General features: G+C 35.7%; 4 protein-coding genes and 2 long non-coding RNA genes across 9 annotated transcripts; 4 read left to right on the plus strand and 2 right to left on the minus strand.

Moving 5' to 3' along the window:
- The first annotated feature begins 293 nt into the window (after positions 1–293).
- On the plus strand, positions 294–1925 carry LOC110616865 (expansin-A15). The gene is made up of 4 exons (XM_021759372.2): positions 294–523; positions 615–744; positions 842–1154; positions 1223–1925. The coding sequence occupies exons 2-4, from the start codon at positions 618–620 to the stop codon at positions 1530–1532; spliced, it is 750 nt and encodes a 249-aa protein (XP_021615064.1). The 5' UTR covers positions 294–523; positions 615–617; the 3' UTR covers positions 1533–1925.
- A 409-nt stretch (positions 1926–2334) lies between these two features.
- LOC110617228 (chlorophyll a-b binding protein P4, chloroplastic) lies at positions 2335–3638 on the plus strand. The gene is made up of 3 exons (XM_021759886.2): positions 2335–2740; positions 2853–3268; positions 3352–3638. Exons 1-3 carry the CDS (start codon positions 2535–2537, stop codon positions 3486–3488), a joined length of 759 nt encoding a protein of 252 aa, XP_021615578.1. The 5' UTR covers positions 2335–2534; the 3' UTR covers positions 3489–3638.
- Positions 3639–3690: 52 nt separating this feature from the next.
- On the minus strand, positions 3691–9164 carry LOC110617226 (agamous-like MADS-box protein AGL65). 4 transcript variants are annotated; one of them, XM_021759885.2, is made up of 14 exons: positions 9005–9164; positions 8855–8918; positions 7941–8126; positions 7611–7670; positions 7488–7506; positions 7292–7356; positions 7187–7202; positions 7023–7084; positions 6264–6360; positions 5794–5841; positions 5594–5721; positions 4866–5250; positions 4094–4112; positions 3691–4013 (listed from the first exon to the last, which is right to left on the minus strand). In XM_021759885.2, exons 3-13 carry the CDS (start codon positions 8123–8125, stop codon positions 4101–4103), a joined length of 1077 nt encoding a protein of 358 aa, XP_021615577.1. In that variant the 5' UTR covers position 8126; positions 8855–8918; positions 9005–9164; the 3' UTR covers positions 3691–4013; positions 4094–4100. The 4 variants fall into 4 exon arrangements, with proteins under 4 accessions (XP_021615577.1, XP_043813321.1, XP_021615575.1 ...); XM_043957386.1 differs by having other exon boundaries at positions 3691–4112; positions 9005–9163; XM_021759883.2 differs by having other exon boundaries at positions 3691–4112; positions 9010–9096.
- Positions 9165–9231: 67 nt separating this feature from the next.
- LOC110617229 lies at positions 9232–11304 on the plus strand. The gene is made up of 2 exons (XR_002488330.1): positions 9232–10358; positions 10916–11304. It is a non-coding gene; the product is annotated as an uncharacterized LOC110617229 (long non-coding RNA).
- Positions 11305–13431: 2127 nt separating this feature from the next.
- Positions 13432–16889, plus strand: LOC110617196. Its single transcript, XR_002488325.2, has 2 exons — positions 13432–16381; positions 16553–16889. It is a non-coding gene; the product is annotated as an uncharacterized LOC110617196 (long non-coding RNA).
- Positions 16890–19464: 2575 nt separating this feature from the next.
- On the minus strand, positions 19465–21958 carry LOC110616631 (cyclic dof factor 3). The gene is made up of 2 exons (XM_021759061.2): positions 21704–21958; positions 19465–21039 (listed from the first exon to the last, which is right to left on the minus strand). The coding sequence occupies exons 1-2, from the start codon at positions 21857–21859 to the stop codon at positions 19807–19809; spliced, it is 1389 nt and encodes a 462-aa protein (XP_021614753.1). The 5' UTR covers positions 21860–21958; the 3' UTR covers positions 19465–19806.
- Positions 21959–22594: the final 636 nt, after the last annotated feature.

The raw sequence follows: 22594 nt of genomic DNA on the forward strand, positions 1-22594 counted from the left end.
TAGTCCATCAATTTTAAATAAATCTCTCAATTCTGTTTAATTAACAAATCAATTTGCTTCCCACTTTATAGATTAAGATTTTAGTTAAGCCAAATCATAGTAGTGAAATTTTATTCACTTATTTTTGTGCGATTAATTTACCTTAAATATGCAAGTTGCAGTAAAAGATAAAAGTGTGTTCCAACAAGTTGCAGTAAGTGTAGCTCTAGGCTTTAGCCGCAGCAGATTAAAAGTGCTTTAAAAAAGCCACAGCATAACCAAAAGTAGAATCAGTGAATTCAGATGATATTTGCAAAAACAACATACAGACATCCAAGTGGTTTGAAGAAAATTGAAGTTGCTTGCACAGACAAAATTGCGGTTTAAGGTCCCCACAGCCCAGTAGTTAGTTTGAATGACGTTTCCTAAGGGGAAAATTTTGATTCCTTTAAGCATCTATATATTGCCCACATCACCCCCTCCCTCTTCATTTCCTCACAAACAAATCCTTTCTCACTTTTCACTCGCAAATTAAGATTTAGCTGTGAGTAACAATTCATCTTCTACTTCTGGTTTTTTTGAAGTGCCTAATTTATTGTTGTTTTGGGCTTATTAAGTGCTGTCTTTAATTCCAGGAAATGGCATTTGCTGGGCTTCTTTTTCTGGGATTTCTTTCTTTAGCTTCATTCGTTTCTGGGGATGATGGGGGCTGGATTGATGCTCATGCTACCTTCTATGGAGGTGGTGATGCCTCTGGTACAATGGGTATGTTTTTGCACTTGATCTTCATTTGGCCCATCCATTAATATATAGTTGTGCACCTTTCTTTACACACGAGTTGTTGACCTTTTCTCTTTTGCAGGTGGGGCTTGTGGGTATGGAAACCTATACAGCCAAGGTTACGGGAAAGACAATGCAGCTTTGAGCACAGCATTGTTCAACAATGGCTTGAGCTGTGGAGCCTGTTTTGAAATAAAATGTAGGGATGACCCGCAGTGGTGCCTACCAGGCTCAATTGTGGTTACAGCTACCAATTTCTGCCCACCGAACAACGCCCTCCCTAACAATGCCGGAGGCTGGTGCAATCCTCCTCTGCATCATTTTGATCTCGCTCAGCCTGTCTTCGAGCGAATTGCTAAGTTTAGAGCAGGGATTGTGCCCGTGTCTTATAGAAGGTATATCATACGTGCGATCCAGCCTTGTTTATAAAAAATTTGGGATTTATATATGAAATTTATTACAGGATACCATGCGAGAAGAAAGGAGGAATAAGATTCACAATCAATGGGCACTCATACTTCAACTTAATACTGATAACCAACGTTGGAGGTGCTGGCGATATTCATGCAGTTTCAGTAAAAGGGTCAAAAACTGGATGGCAACCCATGTCAAGAAACTGGGGTCAAAACTGGCAAAGCAACGCATACCTTAACGGACAAAGCCTCTCGTTTATGGTGACAACCAGTGATGGACGCTCTGCGGTCTGTAATGATGTAGTACCAGCTAGGTGGTCGTTTGGCCAGACCTTCATCACCGATCAACAGTTTGATTAAATCTAAAGACCAAACCAAACAATTGCTGTACAAGTCAATAAATGAATACATAAGGAGGGGTGTTAGTTTTAAGGTCAGAAAATTTGACAGGGCTTAGTTTAAAATGTAGTTCTTGTCTATTGTCGTTTCTAGATTTCATTATGATGTAGGTTTAGTTCTGCTCTGCTATCTCTGAAAAGGCAGGCAGACTGGAAATTTAGCTGCGGTGGACATTCGCCACCCGCAAAATTATTTTGTTTCATTTTTGGTTTCTTTGTTGATTTATAGAAAGCAAATTTGGTTGGCCATGCAGCCGCTATTACCAGCCTTTTGCTGGTTGATGGCGTAGCAACTTGTGACTTCCTCAACTCTTACCATTGCTGTTTAATAAAAAGTGTGCCAATTTTGTTTTTACATAATTTCCCCTAGTTTCGTATAATATATAAAAATAAAAATAGTCCACTTTACCCCAGCCCAGTAGTCCAAGAAGAGATTACCTGGTGGTGTATCGAGTCACTTGACCTATTGGCTATTGGGCTTTTTTTTTCTTTAATTTTGCCAATTTTTCACTGTGACACAGGCACAGCCTAACTAAATGGGCTCTTGGCCTAGCAAACAATTTTCTGGATAGCTTTGGCAAAGATAACCCTGCCACTTTTCAATCAGCTATTGGCTCAAGTAATCCAACGTCATAGTTTAAGATCTTCCTACGTGGATAAACAAAGGATCCCGCTTGGATCTTTTGCCTGCCAATAGAAACAACGAAATAGATACATGGATACGGAATCAAGATAAAGGGATAAGCCTCAAGTCTCCCTATTGGCTCATGCAAAACCCGAATACACATCTCAACTGTTGGTTCCATAAAATCAACTAAATCAACCGCTAATTTTTAAGGAAGAACAACAACCACAAGCCCTCACTTAGAATGAAATACAAAGGCTTCGCCAATTGATCTTAGTTTGTTGCTACTATCACTGCCCAAGTCCTCATTTTCTTCGTTGGAACTCAGGGAGAGCAAGGATGGCCACCGTTATAACTCAAGCTTCTGCTGCCGTATTCCGGCCATGTGCATCAAGATCGAGATTTCTCACCGGATCTTCTAGTAAACTCAACAGAGAAGTGTCTCTAAAACCGATGCTTTCTTCTCCTGCAGCTTCTTTTAAAGTCGAGGCCAAGAAAGGCGAGTGGTTGCCCGGTTTGCCCTCTCCGGCCTACCTCAACGGCAGGTAAATAACTCTCAACTCAACAAATAAGGCCTTAAGGGGAAAAAAAAACCCTAATTATTCATGATCTCTTGGTTTAGCTCGCTGTTAACTGAAAGCTTGTCCCTAAATCCAGTCTTCCAGGAGATAATGGCTTTGACCCCCTTGGACTCGCCGAGGACCCCGAGAACCTAAAATGGTACATCCAGGCGGAGCTTGTGAATGGGCGGTGGGCTATGTTAGGTGTAGCAGGGATGCTATTGCCAGAGGTCTTCACCAAGATCGGAGTCATCAATGTTCCTCAATGGTATGATGCCGGCAAAGAAGAGTACTTTGCATCATCATCAACCCTCTTCGTGATTGAGTTCATATTGTTCCATTATGTGGAGATCAGAAGGTGGCAAGATATCAAGAACCCAGGAAGCGTCAACCAAGACCCCATCTTCAAGCAATACAGCCTGCCTCCAAATGAAGTTGGTTACCCTGGTGGTATTTTTAACCCCCTCAACTTTGCACCAACTCTCGAGGCCAAGGAGAAGGAGCTTGCTAATGGTAATAATTATCCGACAGCCTGGTTGATTCTCTTGGGAATTTTTCTAGAAAATAGGCTTATACTGTTTGATTTGCTTCTGCAGGGAGATTGGCAATGTTGGCTTTCCTAGGATTTGTGGTTCAACACAATGTTACTGGAAAAGGACCATTTGATAACCTCTTGCAGCACCTCTCAGACCCATGGCACAACACAATTGTTCAAACGCTAAGAGGCTACTAAAATTCATTATGGAAGAAAAGGGGTCCTGTTTCTTGCTTTTGTAACCATCAATATATGGTTTTTGAGTGAGGTTTGAGCATCAATGTAAAACAAAGGCACCTCCAGTGTACAGAGGAACTTAGATGCCGTTTATTTATCATTCTTATATCACTTCAATCCACTTAATTCTAAAGCACAAACCTCATAGAAAAACACCAGCTGCTTGGAAATAACAATTCGATAGGACTAACTGAATTATAACCACGATGAAACTACTGCTCATATTGCTTTCAATTTCTGCAAATTTATAGATATACACATTGTATGACCGACGCCTATTGCCAGAAATCAAAATTAAAATACAGCTTACGTAGAGATCAAATATATACAGATGACCTAGAAATTATGTACTGTGTATATCAGATATACAGCTAAAAGCCTAACATACCGGGTCGCCAGAGAAAATCCAGATGGCTCTCCATTTCTCTGTTGATTTGTCTTCCATAAATCAAAGTCCTGTCCTATGACCTTCCTGGCCATAAATGGCTGGTCCAAAACATATTCAAAATTACACCGCTAATTCTTCCAGCAATAACTCCTCCCATCAAAGGATAAAGAATGTTTACCTCGCGGTCAATTTGCTTGCTGCATAAAATGAAGAAAACAGTAAAAGAAAAAAACGTGAGTCATACTAAGTTAATGAGAAGTTTAAATTAGCCAGCTAACACGGAGAAGGCAGGATGTGATAATGATGCACAGGTAAGGCTATTCAATGCATGAATGCAAAAGGATGAAAAACAAAAGGTTTAAATTGATGCTAAGAGAAGGAAGATATCTATACGGTACATTCTATACTGATGCAACACCCGACCAATGAAGTAAAACTATGTGTCACAGGTGAAACCTCACGGGGTAAATAAACAGCTGAACTAAGTGAAGAATGCAAACTACAAACAGAAACAACTTCTTTTTTCAATTGTGACTGAACCATGAAATTAGCATTACTTTTCTTGTAATGAAAATAAGCATTTGTTAAGCTCATCACTTCTTGCTGAAAAGATTTAGGAGGATTATACAGGTAAGTAAGCATAATTCTACACTTGTGCCACTAAATACATCTTCCTTAGAATTTGGATCCATTGGTAGTAAAAGATTAGGGACATACACATTATGATCACAAATGAACAACACAAATTGAAAGTGAACAAACACAGGTCATGCCAGTGGACAAACAAAGTAGCATGCAACTACATTAGAAATTAATATAAATAGCTGACTATATATTATATAATTAGACATGATCTGAATCCTCTTAAGTGCATAAAAATAAAAATAAAAACAAAAATAAAAACACTGCACAATCCAGTAATATACAGCACAAAGAATAGCTTGCATAACCTGGTGATACTGATTCTCACTAAACATTGCAACGCTGCAAGGCCCAGATGCAGAACCCCAAGTATGATGGCCATTGTCATATATAGGTCTAGTCAGTTCAAAATTGCCATTAACTTGATAAACAGAATGGTCTCCTTGGGAGTTCATCTGCATCTCAGGCTTCATTTTCTTCACTTCAGGCAAATTTAAACTACTAAATGGATGGTATGAGAATTGTTCATCAAGTTGTACACTTAAGCATGTATTGCTACTTAAATTGCATAATGCACCACCATCCTGTCCCATGTTATCAACTGGTCCCAGATTCCCAATTTCAGAGTGTTTGCCAGGATCATAATAACCAGAACAGCCTGGAAGTGATGTACTGGTAGACCCTTCCATATCTCTGTAGAAAACAAAATGAATCCAGTTATAAGATAACAAGTAATGATGAAAGAAAAAGGAAACCTGTTTGCCATGTAAACAGTTATCAAATAAAAAATATAAAACGGGAGAAGTAACAGAGTTAACAGGGGTCCGTTACTAGCATCTGAAAATAAATAATATGTGCTAATAGGAGTTGGTCGGTAGTGGCCTGGCGACAACTTTTCATATACTTTAATGCCCAAGTGATGTATACCTATGACCAAAAATTACTTTGTATAATGATCTCTCAGCCTGACATTTATTACAACTTTACATGGTACAGGGACACTAAATTCAAAGACGCATAATTGAGGAAGATTTACCTTTGAGGCAAAAAGTTTTGCTCATTGGATATTATCAGATGTTGATTGCTATCATTTGGAAGCCATGATAGAGGTTGGGCCTCTTGCATGCTGTTTATAATAGTTGGTAAATCCATTCCATTCTGAAACTGTGAAGTAGATTACTCCAAATAAGATTTTCCCACTAGCAAAATCAGTTCATTACATGGCCAGTGCATTACCTGGCTATTGCATTCTAGTGGCACAAGTTGGCACCTCCCAATATTTTCCTGCCAAAGAATAGTACCACTATAAGAATATAATACCCAAGTTATTCCAGTACTTCCCCATTTCTTGCTAAGGTTGTAAAAACAATTAACAGTTCTATCATGCAGTGTTGACAATTAAGTCGTACATATAAATGCTGTCAAAAAGCTTGCAAGGAACACATGATATCTCAATCAAGATGTGGAATGATTTTAGAACATAAAATACATTATTGATAAACATGAAGGCTGCAGGAAGACTAAAGATTTGTCACTAGCTAGAGATAATTATTGAGAAGGTCAGTAGGGATACGAAGAGTGTTGTGAATTACCAGAAGATGTGAAATTGAGATGCAGACTCAATCTTCCAAACATATCTCTACAATATGCTACCTTAAATGAGTGATAACTAGCCATAACACCAACAATGTATTGAGGAACCATACCTTCTGGAGATGGATTTGGTTAATCGACTCTTTCAGTGAGTTTTCCATTTGATTGAGATGTTCTATGCTATCAACCTTATCAAGATTATTCCAATAGCTGAAAAAAGGCATGAAACTGTAAGACTTACTGCCTATTATAGAGTAAAAAAGGAAGTCATAATATGCATCTACGTTAAGCTGTACATGTGCCACAGGCCTACAGCAGGCATACCTAAGTATTAAACGTCATAGCAAATATGCTGGAAGTAGAAATTTAACAAAAGTTAAAATTTCAGAGAGAACAGAAGAAGAACGAGAAGTCACAAGATTCTAAGGGTCTGACTAGGAAAATCAGGTCAGACAAGATTTATCTGACACGTAAATTTTACTTTCTTTGGCAGAGATATTCAAGTATTTGAGACCTCAATTTTGGTACAAACCAGAACATTTATGACAATGTTTCCTTAGTTGTTTTCTGGTTTTGATTACAGCAAGGAGAAAAATCTGTAGCAAATAGGATAAATATGAAAACACATGTACAAGGATGTCAAAGTTGACAAGATATGTCCTGCATAAAAACAGTTTGTCTGCTGCACCTCTTTGGAGTTGATTTATAATATGAAAAGGAAAAAAGTAGGACGAAATTCTGGAAGATTTTCAGTTCTTATTGGTACACCAGGCAGAACCAAAGTTTCAGAGTCATGCAATACTAAAGATAGCTAGACTTTGTAGCATAAAAGTGAAAGGAATGTTTTAATGGCTAAAAGATTGAAAGTGAACCTCATTCTGTTCTGTATTTCTGTAAGTTGTGCTTGCAACAACCTGACTTGATCAGCCAATTTCTGCTTATTACACATTAACCACAAAATAAACTATTGGCACGGATGCTAACATAAGAATCCAAAATCTTTATAATGATAAAAATGTCTGCAATCACTTCATACCTCGACTGTTTGAGAGCTGCAAGGAAAAGAAAAAAGGACATTGAGATCCTTTTTAAGTCCTTTTTAACAAAACAATCCACTAACTTGACCAAAATAATCACATACCTTGCACCCAAAAAGTCTTGTATATTCACATCGTGGTCCAATTTCTTGAAGGTTTTCCTCAATACCTACATTCTCAAGAAGAAAACCAAATTGATTACATGAATTGAAGACAAAATGTAGGTCCAATATTGACTAAAAAGAAGAAAAGCATTAAAACAAAAAGGACATTTTGGAGAATGGATGGCAGTAATCTTACTTCAAGGCTCTCCACTTTCCTGTTCCAATTAAATGGAAACTCTTAGCTATATTATCACAAAAATTCAACCAAACTGCTAAGTTCTAACTGGAAAACCTCAAAGTTTCAGTACAAGTCTCATACCTTTTTGCCCTTTCCTGCGGAGTTAATTGAGCAAATTTTGCAAAAACATCTTCAAAATTGCTGTAAAAGTTAAATGTGAAAAACTAAATAAATAAATGAATAAACATATACTCTAACTTCTCAGTTTTCTGAGGCATTTGGAGTATTTGCCACTGATAATGAGATTATTCAAACACAGATGCTTAATATTATCTGTAATAGTGAAACAATAATGAAGTTCATCGTTTTCCATCATTTATATGAGTTGCCTTGATTGTCATAGCTACATGAATATTATTCTAAGTTATATTTAACCAAAAAGGACAGTGAAATACACAACAGTCAATTCACCTGTGCTCTCCTTGAAATAATGTAGGCCTTCCCGTTGGAGAAAACAAGAGGAGGACTATATCTATGTCACATAATATAGACAATTCCTTAGCTTTCTTCAAGATCCCATTCCTTCGTTTTGAATAGGTCACTTGTCTATTGCTGGTGCTCTCTAACCTCTTTATCTTTAGCTTAACCCTTCCCATCCTGCAATCAATAGGTGGTAAAACCAAACCCTTGAGACTACAATGACCAACCAGCCGCCAACTTTAGCCAAATTTTAATCCTCCCTTTTGCCTCTATACAAGGCTCAACACCCACTCACTTCAATTATGCTAAAAATATACCTCTCCAGTTGAAGCTTTCATCCCAGGCACCACATCTAGATCGCGAATATGGTTTTCACCGGGATAGAAAAACTAAATTCTTCACCCCACCCCCCAAAAAAAAGAAAAAGAAGAAGAAGAAGAAGAAGAAGAAGATAAAACCAGGGAATTCTGGAACAAAATTCCTTTATCTTCTACACTATTTATATACAGAACAAAGAGGTTACAGACAAACAAAATTAAATAACACCCACTAGCAAAAACCGACCAGTTTCACAATAATAATAGAAACCCTCTTGTCATTAGCTTTATAAATAGCGGAGGCAGAAGAGAATTTACGGAAACAAAGTACAGGTAAACTCAAATTATGTATATACCCACTTGAGAAAAAGATCAAGGAATAGCATAAACATAGCAAATGTTACAATTTGAATGGAAAAAATCTACTGTAGCTAAGAAATTCAGCGAGAATAATAACAAAAAAGAACACATTTACAATGAAAATACCCAAAAAAAAAAAAAAAAGCAAACAAGAGGCAGCAGAGAGAATTGAATGGGAGGAGGGAGAGAGAATGGATAAAAGGGGACAAATTTGGGCGAAGGGCGTACCTTTGATTTCGGTGGGTAATTTAAGCAGGACCAACCAACCCCAAATTTGTATTTGCGCAGTTAGCTGGATAAAGAAATGAGCAGTGACCAGTGAGATTTATATTCGTAAAGAGCAGGGAGTATCGGGAACCCAATGAATATTAGTACTACCTTACATCATTTGATTAATCGTAGTCATGAAGTCGTTCAAATTTGATTTTTTTTTTTTAAATTTTTATGAATGTTGCCAAAGTTTTTAATCTTTTCAGTTGCAAACTTCCATGACACGGCTTCTGGTTTCGCATATCTGGTGAATGTGGGTGAAAGGGCGTGAAAAATACTGTCCACGAACGGTGTCGTATCAAGCTGAGAATCTATTCATTGCGAAAAACCGTCCTTTGAGAAACGGGTAAAGTCCACCGACCTAAAATGACGTAGCCGACAAGTTGGCAGATGGCATCCTAGAACGGTTCTCATGGGTCTGTAAATCTCTATAAATTCCTAAAACCCTATCTGCCTTCTCTGTACGGCGCCTTCGTCCCTCTGAGGACGCTGTTCATTCCTCTTCCTAAAATGGTTTCCCTTTCTTCTCTTTACTGAGTTGATGTTGAATTAAGGGAATTCATTTTAGGAAGGGAATGAATACTGTCATCAGAGAGATTCTCTGTTGTTTGTAGTCGGAGGAATTGGTTACCAGTGTGGGGTAGCTTCTAGATTAGATTACAAATCTACAAGCATTGGATCTGGTGAGTGGAGAAGCAAAGCAAGGAGTTATTGATCGGCGGATGAGAACGGGAGGCAGAGAAAGGCCATCCACAAACCAACTATTGAAATCGGTATCATAGCTTAAGGATTTACCTGCGCTGGCTGCTCAAATATAAATATTAATCCTTGGAAATTGTAAAGAAAATGAATACTGTGTTATCGAAACAGTTAATTTGTCAAATTTCTTTTTCTTTCTGTGACAAAATCTCTATTATTTCTTTCAGTCCTAGAGAAAGAAAAGATCCGTCCTTTCTGTGGACCCAATTAATCCTTGTGTATAGATAGAGAAATGGTGCAATGTTTACATGTTGTTTTAACTGCGCTTTGGTTGTTTGGATCCTGATAGATTTAGATACACCAGTTGTTTCAAGTTTTTCCTTTTTGTTCGGATGTTTACTCTTAAGCTGTTGCATGGGTACAAGGATATCCCTGTGAGATTGTAAATCTGCAGGACGTAAGTACTGCTCCGGGTGAGCGGATGGATAACAGATCTGGGGTTAGGGATGATAGAACAAGCTCTGGCATGGGCAGGGCAACTGAGGAAACGTTTGTTTTGATGGAAAAAGGCAGAGCTTGGCCTCCATTTCAGTTTTGACAGTTTAAAATTGATCCAAACCTAATCGATTCGGATTTTATAAATTTTATTCTTCTTTTCAAATCGGTTTGGTTGGACATTATTTTTAATGATTTCGTTTTGGCAGTGCAATTCAGAATTTTTTGTGAAGCAAAATGTACATAGTCTCCAGTGCAATTCAAATTGGTGAGTGACTGATTGCTTTCCACTATAATTTATAATTTATCGTAATCAATATAGATTCTAGACAATGAGATGACCCAAGTTTAATAAGATATGAAATGTCATGGTAAACAGAAATATTATGAAATGTATTACTCTATGGCTATGCATGTTATGCATAACGCGTAGGAAAATAAGCTTGTACCGTAAGCGGTCCATCAGAAAGCCTATGAAAAATCCTGGCACGAAAAGCGGTTTTCTTTTTTATTTTCGGTATGACCTCTTGGCTAAGAATAATGGATAAAATACTTAAGTATTTATTCTTCAAGATTTTTAAAGGAAGTTTTTTCTTTTTTCTCTCTTTTATTTTATGGAAGAAAGTCTCTTACTGCTGCTTTGACTGCTGCTTTGTCGGCTCCCTTCCTTTCTTCCCCTGCAGAGTGTGGATTTCTTCCTCTCCTTAGAGTGATATTTTGGATTTTCTTTTTTTTTTTGTTGTTGATTTTCTTGTTCAATAGAGTTGTGGAGAATGAGAGGAGAGTTTTATTCTCTATAGTAATTCTTGGTTGTCTGTTGTTTAGTTGCCTGCAGGTGCGTTTCTGTCCAGATCGATAAATTATTGATGATGACTCGTGAAAATAAATCTTGGAAGGTGCGAATGGGCCGCCAAAAAGTATTATTTCTTCTCCTTTCGTTGATGCTTATATCCATATAAAGATGATTTGATTCGACCTAGTGCGATATCTCTAGAGCTTTCCTTGCTGTTTATGGTTTCTCTTTGATCCAGTAATTTTTAGCTCACTATGAGATTAGATCTGACTTTTCTAAGGTTGCATGTATTCTCTTTTTTCTTCTTGATCTTCAATTAATTTGGTTATAGTATTGTCGCTACTATTGTAAGAGTTTTCCGATGATGACCATCGGATTTATATACTTTATGACAACACTTTAAAAAAAGTTTTATTTTTTAGATAGGTCTCTTTCATCATATTTAAACTGGGTCAAGTTCAGCCAGTAGCATTTAGGTTATTTTATTAGTCTTATCTTTTAGGACCTAAATTTTTTGTGTAATTTGATTATCTATAACTTCGTGCAAATTTTACAAGGAAAAGAGTGTTTCTCAATATTTTTAGTTTCTATTTTCAAGCAGAAAACTTTTATTAATACAAGTTGTTTATATATTTCATTAATAAATGTATATTTTATGTAAAATTTACCTAGTTTTAGTTATTATAACATTTATAAATTGGAAAAATATTTATATTTAAATTTAAAGAAGTCTATCTTTTTAAGCAAAAAAATTATAAAGTAAAGACAAACTGATAGGAGATAGCCAAATATACAATCAACTTGCTTTCGTAAAACCATTGTTCCTTTTAGTCGCCTAAGTCGAGCAAGAAGTTAAGTTTATTTCATCCATGGATGGGTATACAATAAAATAGATCTCCTCCTCATATCATCTAATGGAGGACAACATGAAACTTGATTTTTGATAAAGATCTCCTGTGCATTTGCAGCTAAAATGTTAAGATGCCCTCTGGCAATCTATACTTGAAGTTCTTTCAATAATAGTAATAACCATAATAAACCCGACTCAAGAAGTTATAAGAGACTAAGTCCTACTTGTGAAGGGAACGCATTGGCTATTTTCGAAGCTTTGGAGGGTGGGAAATATTGAGCTTTGGAGGGTAGGAAATATTGATATCAGGATTCGACGACAGTGAGTCATTAATTAAGATATTTTCCTCTGCACGTGAATGAATAAGGAAGCAATCAGCTTCAAGATAATTGAAGTTATAATTTATCATTCATTCTGTAGGAATCATGCCCAAGGCTCAGTGGTCATGCATCATTCCATGTTGTCTTCGAGATAGAGAAAATAAAGATTTCATTTTCAAGAGAAAGGGGATAAGAGAATGATGTTGTTTTCGAGATAGAGAAAATAAAGATTTCCTTTTTAAGAGAAAGGGGATAAGAGATCGGTTTCAATCCAAATGAACAGAGAGAATTCAATGGATATTTCCTGGCAACGGAACTAAATAATGCGGCCGAAATGAAACTGTATTACGATTGGTTAAACTTGTAAAAAAGAGAATGTGAGATGGTTCGCGCTTACGGCAGCTACTCTAATGCTCAAGTTAATAAATTGGAGAGTAGGACGAGTATAAGGAATTACTTAGAATTCAAGAGTAATTGTATAAAAATTGCATACATTTATCTTTGTGATCGTTAACTTTTATATTGTAAGAAGAAATAATTAAATATAACATTTTCTGAAAATAAGGCAATGATGTGGCCAGCTATTTGATAAGAGATTTTGCCGGTTAATCGGTTGGTAATCTCGCGATTACAGGCATAGTGAGAGTCTGCTGGATTGTGTCTACTATCGCTAGTTTTATGTAAAGATTCAATCTTTTCAGGAGAATGTGAGTTTTGATGAAAGATCAGATACTATGGTACTTAGGTCTTTCTCTCTATAAGTGAGACTGCGTATTGGTTGACCAAATTCTTGTCTCGTGACCTGTCTTATAATAATAGATAACATATTTTGAGTGATTATTATATAATATCATCAATAAATAATTTTAAGAAAAATATTGTTAGGGTAATATGATTTTTTTTTCCCAATTGCTCCCAATTTGCATCTCTCTTTTATTGATAAAAGCCAAGAGATTTTTTCCCCTTAAAAAAGTAGTATTTTGGAAAACTTCAAGAGAAACGAGAATATCTTACATATTTGTAAATTGACTGTTTGATAAAATTATTTAAAAATAACTTTTAATTAGCTTAAGTATCTATTTAAAAAGTGTTTAAATTTAATTTAACTTATTAAGATATATAATTAAATGTTGTAGTTACTAAAATAAGGACTTATATTTTTAAAAAAATTAGAAAATTATAATATTTAATTAGTAAACATAGTTTCAAAGTAAGTACACAAATTTTTATTCCTCACTTATTTTAAATAGTTCATTTAAATCAAATTCCACTTTATTTACAATTTTATTTTATTGTTTTTTTTGAAATGGAATTTTATTTTATTTATAAATAGATTTGATTAACTCGTAAATAAAATCAAACACCTTATACTCAATAACCCGTTACTAATTTTTTTCCTCTTTGGAGAATGGGCCGCGAGCTAAATCCATTATCCCCTCGACAACAATGGATGGGGCCAACCAGAGACATTGCCAAAGGCTAGCCCGTCCTCTTCGCCGCCCAGGTATGCTCGAACCACCCCCACCTTCCCGTCTGGACCGGATTCATCTCCACCCAGCCCTCAGGTCTCCTCAATCTACACTCGACCCTTCCGCTTCCCTCCTGACTCAGCAAGACATGTCACTCTGTTTGATTTGAAGACTTCCCTCCCAGGACTTCACCAATCCAAGACCTTAACCGAGGACCTTTCCTTACAGCGTCAAGCAGCAATGGTTGGAGAAGGTCAACTGCCTCGACCCTCTTGGTAACGTCGTCTTTAGAAAGCTTGTGGGTTATCCTGGTTGATTATTGTTGAAACAAATATACAATACAGACATAAATAGACTCTTCAATCACGGGAATTTGCCAAAGGTGTAATACAATCTCTCATGACTTTTAAACTCTACCTTCGGTGTGTTTCCCTATGTTCTGTTTTTTCGAGGTTACTTACATGCATGGATGAGTAGCTCTTTCTGTTTCCTTAAGAACTGGAAAGAGCGGAAGTGCCAGAGGAAATGCTCGCGTGATAGAAACGAACATAATCGAGATAAGGGTGAACGGATAGTTAATAAATTATGACCAATCGGCAAGTTTTTTGAGAAACCAACCAAATTGAAAGCTACCTCGTGAACTTATTTGGGTTAATGAGGGCAATATGGTGGCGGGCGATGGTCATTTTCGCAAAAGACTTGATTGTTTGGCTGATTTAGTATTTATCAGTTGTGCACAATGAAGCTATGACGAGTAGTCATAAAGGGTATGGGGCTTTTTGTGTCGGCGCAGATGCTGCAATTATATGCACTAATGTGAGAGTTGGAAAGGAATTTCGCCATTTGAAAGGTATTAGTTTTCGTTTTATGGATGGGCCATGTTCCTATGGTTGCCTTGAATGCAGTGTTATTGAGCTGTCACTTCTGATATTTCTGTGCAAGAGTAATTGAATCTAATGTCCGCCTTTGTATGGATTATTTTAATATTTTATTTAACCATGATAGGTTTGATTGTTCAAAAAAGAATTTAGTCTTGCTTGCTTGATTTCTACCTTCCCCATACTTGGAAGTTCTATGTGTTGATTATTTGCAATTCTTATATGAACTTCTAGTTAGTGAGATATGACAAATTGAAAATAATGCAATTGATATGAAGTTATGGGTCAGAGACAGAGACAAGGTAACGATCAATCCTTTTGGTGTTGAGATAGAAGAAAAATAGTCTGACATGGTCTACGAAAGAGAAAAAAAAATCTGGGAGAGATTATGTCAGCATGGAGCTTGCAGTAATATACTGAAGGCTGAAGAGGATTAGGAGGTAATGGATGCTGCTAGATTTTGAAGCAAGACAGCAGCAGGATCAGTTGGGGTTCGTTGCTATATAGAACAGAAAAGATAGCAACTGAAGCAAGAGAAGATCAATTTGAATTTAGAGATGCAGAATGAAGCATCTATTGTTGAAGGAGTAGGACTTCTTCTTCTTCTTTTATATTTTTATTTTTTATTTTTTTACTTTGTGAGAAATTAAATTCAGGTTAATTTTCAGCGTCATTGGACTAGTGAGCTGTAAATTTCACCTAGTTAGACACATATTGTAGGCTTATGAAGCAAGCTTCATAACACAATTTTTGGAAGACACTAGAAGTATGAAACCAGCCTGATTGAAAAGAAATACAATAAACTTCTGTTCATTTGTCAATTGTTTGTGTTGAAATAAGTTTGTTTCCATGTAGGATTGCTGTAGTCAAAGTGGTTGAAATTATTTCAGGTTTGGTACATCAATCTTGAGAAGTACAAGGATGCAAAAAGTCAAAGCCGCATGAAGCATTTTGTTCCCCCTCTTTCTCAGCATGTGCTTCAGTGCATGTCAAGGGTGGGCAGGGGAAGGGGTGGCTGTATGCATGTGGTATTCCTATTTTAAAACTGGCAGTAGGAGATTGAATTTTGCCCATTTGGGAAAATCTTATACTAAGTTGATTTCATTGTTGATCACTTCAAAATTTCTTTGTATTTTTCCTTCTGATAATCACAGATATGTTGTGGATTTACGCTCAGTATTTTTTTCCCCATAGGAAATCTTCTATCCAATTGTTTGTGTAGTTTTTGAGTGTCTATAAAAGTTTGTTTTGTTATGAGGTTTTAAACAAAGGATAAGGTTGGCATAACTTATGTTATCTTCATGAGTGATTATAGTTTGCCCAGTTGTTAAAAATTGATCAGTAAACATTTTGGATTCATTAGTGAATCAATGATAAACTATCTTTTGTATTATTGAAGGTGCTCAATATATTCAATTGTTGTTTGTTGCCTCTGTGTTTATACTTTGCTTTATAAGCTTTCATATTATTTTTACTTTAAATCATTTGCTGGTTTAAACTTCTATATTGCACAGAATTCTACGTTAGATTCTTGTGAACTCTTTATGAGACTTGTTTCTTGCAGTACAGCTGGTCATAATTGTAGATCTTGTCTGGAATCACTCTTATGACCACCCTAATACGAGTATTTATTTTTTGTATTATACTTTGCAACTTCTTGTTATTTATTTATTTATTTTATTATTTTTGCATGTGGCAGGCTTTAGATATTTCTATGGGCAAAGCCAATTAGTATTCCCATTCATTTGATGCAAAATCTCCTGATTGTTCTACCATTGAGATGTCTAAAGCTAACAATCAGATTAATTTTCCTGTTTCATCTTATTTCGAGGCACATCTCTTCCTAGATCTACATGATTTGATCTTCTATGAAGTCCATCCAAGACATGAGAGTTCACTTGGACTCTCCCAAGGAAAACTGACTCTTGGCTTATATGCTGCAGGCGTAATAAGTAGTTAATTGATCTAAAGGGAAATAAAGGTTGCTGTCTGGGGCTGATCTTATTTATAACAGTTCCTAATTTCCTATAGTTTGTCTCTGGTATTGTGTATTTTAATGAAAGAAAGAAGGAAAGAAAGAGAAAAACTTAAGAATTCATAATCGAAGAAATTCAGTAGAATAACTAACTGGAGACTTTTGTATAAGCTGCAGGACACGTCATGGATCTTATGAGCTGTCAGGCTGCTGGAATGTTCGGCATGTGCAGGATTCAGGATATTTGTGGAATTCAATGACTAATGGCTACAGTAACCTGTGAAACTGATTTTAAGATGGAGTAAATGGAATTTTCCTTGTAATGATAAAATTAATGGGACCTATATCCACGTTATTACAGAAGCTTCTCTTTCAATGCTGTTGGGATACCTTTCTCATTTATGTTCAGCAAGATGATGAGCTTGGGCGCAACATATTTCTTGTGACAAAAAGGATATGGTTCCTTTGGAAGTGAAACCAGAATTTTATCTCACTAAATTGATGGTATTTTGCATCATCATCCACCATCAAAGGAAAATAAAAAGGAAGAAATTTATGCATCTTTTTCTTACTTTTTGCTGGAAAGGGGAAAGCATGACATCCAATCTGTTCTTCTTTTGAGCTACTTTTCTTTTCCTCTCAAGTCTTAGATTGAAGCATTTCATTCTTATGTTACATAAAGAAACATTAATTGACAATGGTATTGGTCATCCTGCTATACACGTGTCCCACAAAAGTCATTGTTTTTCAAGAAATGGTGTGCATTTTTCCTGAGATGAAAGCTACCTTAAGCACCAAATTGACTTTGTTGCACCTTTTCATATTTGTATTTGAGCATCCTGTTTTAACACAAAATCAGAAAGGCCATAATTTATATGGGCTCTTTAAGTGGGTTACTAATTCATTGGAGAGGCCAGAGGCTTTGAAAATATTATATCTATATTTCCCACTAACTAGGGATAATTTGTAATGGGAGGTTGACATTGAGACCCAATAACAAGGGTTGCTTATTTCTTTAAGTCAACTTTGATTAATGGCCATTTTTCATCTGAGTTTCAAATGACCATTAATCCATCATGGAAGTGGTGGAAATTTCCCCTTGGGTACTGGGGAGGGTCAAAACAGTAAGTAATTAAGACATGTTATTGGATGTGGCTGACATCTGATACTTGTTGCTAGTAGCTAATTAATGTTAAGCATTAGCAAAATTTTATTGCTTTAGTCTCCATCCTTAGATTGGAGAAATTTTACAATACAACAATTGTATAATGATTTTATTATGTTTATTGATCAAAGTAGATTTATGCAGGTCCTACCGTATCAATGTCAATGTCTAACATCTAACCCTTAGACATACAAGGGTTGTTTTGTAAAGTTTTTCCTTGGATGGGGCAAAGTTGCCTAGTTTAGATAAATCCTTAATTGCAAGATTACCTTTAAAGGAAAGCATTCAAGGAAATTACAAATTGAATGCTTTATATTCTAGCTATTTTCTGGACGAAATGATGCATAATATTTTTTAATCTATTTTCTTATTTCCTTTTTCAGGTTAACCTATTAATCCCCTTTAAGGTATTTGTCAAACTGAAACTTGAATCTCAGGTATGCCACACAGTTTTTCCTATTTTGAGTTACTTGTAAAAAAACCTGAAACTAGACATATGGTTGGAAAGAAATGAAACTATCGCTTTCCCCTTAAAAGAAAAGAGCAAAAAGGAAAGAGGAAAGAAAACAAAAGCAAGGGGGAATGCCAAAAATTATTTGTGGCGGTACATGCAGAGTTGGGTTTCCATAACAAGTGACAACTCACCTGATTCACAAGCTGTGGCCTGTATTTGCTGCTAACAACTTAAATATCTACGTGTTCTTTCTTGCTCATCAACCAGGGACACACATTGTTTAGATTTTGATGCATCTAGTAATTAGTTTTCCAAGGAAAATTTTCCAGGGCCATACATCTCATTCTCATTGGGGTCATAATCTCTCTATATCCATTTTCTTATCAATACAGTAGACCTCTTCTGGCTTTGTCACTATCTTCTTGATCTCAATGCAATTGGTAAATTGGGTATCTACAGTTTTTTCTAATGGCCTCAGATTCTTCAGATTACAATTATAATTAGCTTCATTTTTTTATCTGATTTCTGGGAATTTGAGCATGTAATAGTTCAGAAGTAATTAAGTCATTTATTATAAGAGATGAAATCAATGGAAAAGAATAAAAAATAAAGGAAGAAGAAGACAATTTAAGGAAAATATCGAAGAATTTCACTTGCCTTTACCTTTTTGTGCAAGTTGTTTATGTCCACTGGGTATGAAAAGGAAAGGTACCTGGCTTTTTGTGAGATAAATTCTAGTTTATCCACAAAAGAGAGGACCTCACTTGAGGTTGTGTTTGGATGGATGATTTTAGATTTAAATACTAAATTTAAAATTTAAAACTCGTAAAGAATTTTTAAGTCTTAAATTCATTTTTTTGGTTAAGATGGATTTGAATTTCAATAATATAGTTAAAATTATTATTTTAAATTCCTTTTTTTGATATTTAAATTGATATATTTTTAAATGTTTACTGAAATTTATTTCTTGATTAAATATAAATTCATTGGTTCGAATTCATAAATCCAAACGCAGCACTAAAAGAATTCGAATTTTTTTTTTTTATTGGATTAGTCATTTTCTCCACTATAGCCCCACCAGCAACATGCTTCAACATTATTTCATGTATTGCAATGACTTTTCAATTTGAAAAATAGAAATATAATCAAATCATAATTTTTTTTTTATAAAAATTATGTTTATTTTTTTAATACTTTCTCCCTCAATTTTTATATTAATTTAATATATAAAAAAATTTCATGCATACTTAAATATATATATTTATTAAAAACTTTATTTTATTTACATAAAATCTATTTGAATGCGAAGTTTCATGTTTTGCGAAATGAAAAATTGTGTTTTTCAATATGATAAAAGAAAACATGAAAAATAATCATTTCAATATTTTTTATTCTCTTTATAAAATTTAAAAAATAGAAATTTTATTTTTTATTTTTGACTTAGATATAGAACCAAGAAAAAAGAGAGCCTGAAAGGAAGACTTCAGTTTATTGTTTAGAATGGCAAGGAAAATGGAAAAAAACGATCCAAGTTTCTAGCTATAGTATGAAAAACTTGAGTGCAGCTGTAGAGATTTTCGCTGCATCTAAGGATTCTTCTCCAACCTTAGCCCATATATCACATGTATAGATAGATTTACATGAACACAAATCCAGCAAACCAAGAGCCATCTGTTCGTAGTATCAGAAGAAGAAAATTAGTCACACGAGACCTTCATTTTAAGTCCTCCAAAACCTGAGTTTTGTCCCTCTACTCCTTTTGTCTCAGTCAGTTAACTTGCTAACTTGATCTATGGTCTACATGCCGACATTTTAAGAATTTTCATTAAAGTTTATGGATCGAGACGCAGCAGCAGGATTTGCCAGCAGTATCGGAGAGGTTTCAGCAACATGTTTCCTTTCATCAGTCTTTGGTTGGAAGGCCTTGAACAGTCCTTCCCCAGTGAAAGATTCATTCTTGATTCCAAGAGTTGCCCATATGGAACTTCTTGCAGCTTCAGTTGGGTCATCAATCCTTAGAATTTTGGGAACTAAAATACATCCATTTTTAAGCTTTGTTGGCTGCTCTTCTTTCTCAAAATCGTCTAACTTAAGTGTGTACCTATCTCTCGAGTGCTTTCCCAAAGTAGAATTATTACCAGAGGGAGCCCTTTGATTTGATGAAGAAGAAGATGATTGCGGAGACAACAAAGGGGTGTTCCAAATACCACAATTCCAGAAGTGAGGATAAAATGACATTGGAAATCCTGGTGGGCAAAAAGGTGGAGGGAGCAATGCAGAATTCCAGGGAACACCAGGGAGACATGGGAGTGGAGAAGCAAAGCCATTGATGCTCTGCATAAGAGGTTCTCGCGAGCAAGTCGCACCTCCTTCCTCCATTGAATTGGAAACGGTCACAGAAGATCCACTTGAACAATCATCACCATTTTCTCTACCTTTGAAAGGAACTGGAATCCTCTGTTCTTCCAAATTATGAAAGCCATTCAGAACCCTCTTATCAGCAAGATTTAATACAGAAACCATGGAATCACATATTGGTGCATCCAAGCCAAAGCTAAGGACTCTACCATTAGTTTTCAGTGCAGGGTTGTGTGTTCCATTAGGAGCTTCAATCCGAGCAGCTTGCAGCACCTCAGAAATGGTCATGTGACGATAATGAGAGGCAGAGTTCTTGTTCTTGCGACGTCCAGCGCCCACCGGGACATTCCTCATGGTACCACCAGCAGTCCAATATCTCTGACAGGCTTTGCAGAAATGGCGCGGTTGGTTGACATTGTAATTGTTAAAGTAACAAAATTTGGTATCCATGCTTTTGCACCGCGGGCATGGAAGTATTTTGTCAGGCTTCTTGAGGATTTTCTCTTGCGGGGTGCTTGCATAATTCTGTTCTTTCTCTGTTTCGGAACTCTTTGATTTTGCAGATTCTTCATTGATAGAAGGTGTTTTGGGGTTCGCATTAGTTTCTGGATCTGCAGACTCCTCTGCGCCCAGCAGTGGAACGTTATTTTCTTCTGCTGTATCAGGGACTATCCTCGCTGGAATATCCTGAAATTTAACATTGTTTCTTACTTAATCAGTATTCAGCGTTGAACCAGCAAGAACAAGTCAAAGGAATGAATAAAACAAAGTGAAGATTCCATGCATAAACTTTATCGTTTCTGAATTCTAATTAAATTCCAGAATTTGCTTTATCAATCTTTCTCTGTTTCTTGTCAAACACGTTAAGGGGTCTTATTGACAAGATCAGGGCTATGTTCAGGTTTTATAAACCATAGATAGTCAATTACGCAACGAACAGACAAATGTACAAGAATTATGGTCATAAAGTCTAGAAATCAGATACTAACTGAACAGAGTAAGTTGCCGATATCGAATAAGATCAGAATTTTCTTTTTTGTTTTCCTAACTTTTCTCATCTTCCAAACACTAAAACCAAAGTTGGAAAAGTGAATTAAAAGCTTTAAAGTGAAAAAACAACTATAAGAAGTAAAAATCTAATCAAACTCAAAAATGGGACAAGTTTGACACAAATGGAATAAGAACTGCCACTTGAAGTTTACCAGGCTAAGTATAAGAAAATCAAATCAAAGAAGCTAAAAAGGCAAAGCTAACCCATAAATTCTTTGAGGATTCTAAAAAATGTTGCGTCTTCAGATCCCCTTATAAAACACCCCCCAATACAAAAATCTCTCATTGTAGAAAGTGGTACCTTCTCTGCTTTCTCATCATCTTCTTCTACTACTTCCACTCTCTCCAATGACGGCAAGTCGTCGGCGGAAATCAATGGAGGCTGACCGTCGGTATTCAGAGTTATTTTCTTGCCGAAAAGCTTGATAGCGGGTTCCGTAGTAGCATCTTCTCGCATTTTCTTTTACTTTCTCAGTAAGCAAACAGGGGAAAAAAGGCGCGAGAGAACTCTCGCTTTGTTTTTTTTTTTTTTTCCCTTTTTTTTTCGTTGGCAATCTGGCATGGAGGTTCTTTGATGTCCAAGTTTTTGATCCGTTTAAACGAGAAGTGGATGCCACGTCAGCGTTGTAGTTTGTTTCTCAGCCACAAGTTCTTGTGGCCTTAGACAGTGGCGAGAAAATCGGTTGTAATTAAAATATCAAACCGAATAGTTTTAGTTGAATTCTTTTGATTGATTAATTTAATTTTGTTAGCATTTGAAAAAAAAAATGTTTTTTTTTAAGATTAAACAAATCGATTTATCTGCTAATTTTCTAGACTTTTATTTTTTTAAAATTTCGTGAAGGATAAAAAATATATATATATATAAGTAATTCTTTAAAAAAAAATCATTTTTCCTATTTCATTGTGCTAGATAATGTAATATAATATATATTTTTATGAAATCGAATCACAATCCTGATATTTTCTTTTCTGATTCTATTCCATGTGGTTACACACAGATTCGGTGCACTGTCTTGGTCCTAGTCAGCCTTAAAAAATAGCTACTGTCATGACATGGCTAAGACGCATTGGTGATTATTGCACTATTTTTTCTTTATTTTACTAATATATTTTCTATATTTTAATTTTTAAAATTTTACTATAAAATTTTGTTAGTGATAAAAGTTATTAAAATGTTACTTATCCTTTC

This window comes from Manihot esculenta, chromosome 6, assembly GCF_001659605.2.
Source record: "Manihot esculenta cultivar AM560-2 chromosome 6, M.esculenta_v8, whole genome shotgun sequence".
Lineage (NCBI taxonomy): Eukaryota > Viridiplantae > Streptophyta > Magnoliopsida > Malpighiales > Euphorbiaceae > Manihot > Manihot esculenta.

Excerpts from the sequence above, each read along its gene's own strand:
- LOC110617228 (XM_021759886.2), top strand. The coding sequence starts at position 2,535 with ATGGCCACCGTTATAACTCAAGCTTCTGCTGCCGTATTCCGGCCATGT. Across the intron at positions 2,741-2,852 it reads CCGGCCTACCTCAACGGCAG|TCTTCCAGGAGATAATGGCT; the intron begins GTAAATAACTCT and ends CCCTAAATCCAG. Across the intron at positions 3,269-3,351 it reads GGAGAAGGAGCTTGCTAATG|GGAGATTGGCAATGTTGGCT; the intron begins GTAATAATTATC and ends TTGCTTCTGCAG.
- LOC110617226 (XM_021759885.2), bottom strand. The coding sequence starts at position 8,125 with ATGGGAAGGGTTAAGCTAAAGATAAAGAGGTTAGAGAGCACCAGCAAT. Across the intron at positions 5,842-6,263 it reads ACCAAATCCATCTCCAGAAG|GAAAATATTGGGAGGTGCCA; the intron begins GTATGGTTCCTC and ends ATTCTTTGGCAG. Across the intron at positions 5,251-5,593 it reads CAAAACTTTTTGCCTCAAAG|AGATATGGAAGGGTCTACCA; the intron begins GTAAATCTTCCT and ends TGTTTTCTACAG.
- LOC110616631 (XM_021759061.2), bottom strand. The coding sequence starts at position 21,859 with ATGCGAGAAGATGCTACTACGGAACCCGCTATCAAGCTTTTCGGCAAG. Across the intron at positions 21,040-21,703 it reads ATGATGAGAAAGCAGAGAAG|GATATTCCAGCGAGGATAGT; the intron begins GTACCACTTTCT and ends GTTAAATTTCAG.
- LOC110616865 (XM_021759372.2), top strand. The coding sequence starts at position 618 with ATGGCATTTGCTGGGCTTCTTTTTCTGGGATTTCTTTCTTTAGCTTCA. Across the intron at positions 745-841 it reads TGATGCCTCTGGTACAATGG|GTGGGGCTTGTGGGTATGGA; the intron begins GTATGTTTTTGC and ends TCTCTTTTGCAG. Across the intron at positions 1,155-1,222 it reads GTGCCCGTGTCTTATAGAAG|GATACCATGCGAGAAGAAAG; the intron begins GTATATCATACG and ends AATTTATTACAG.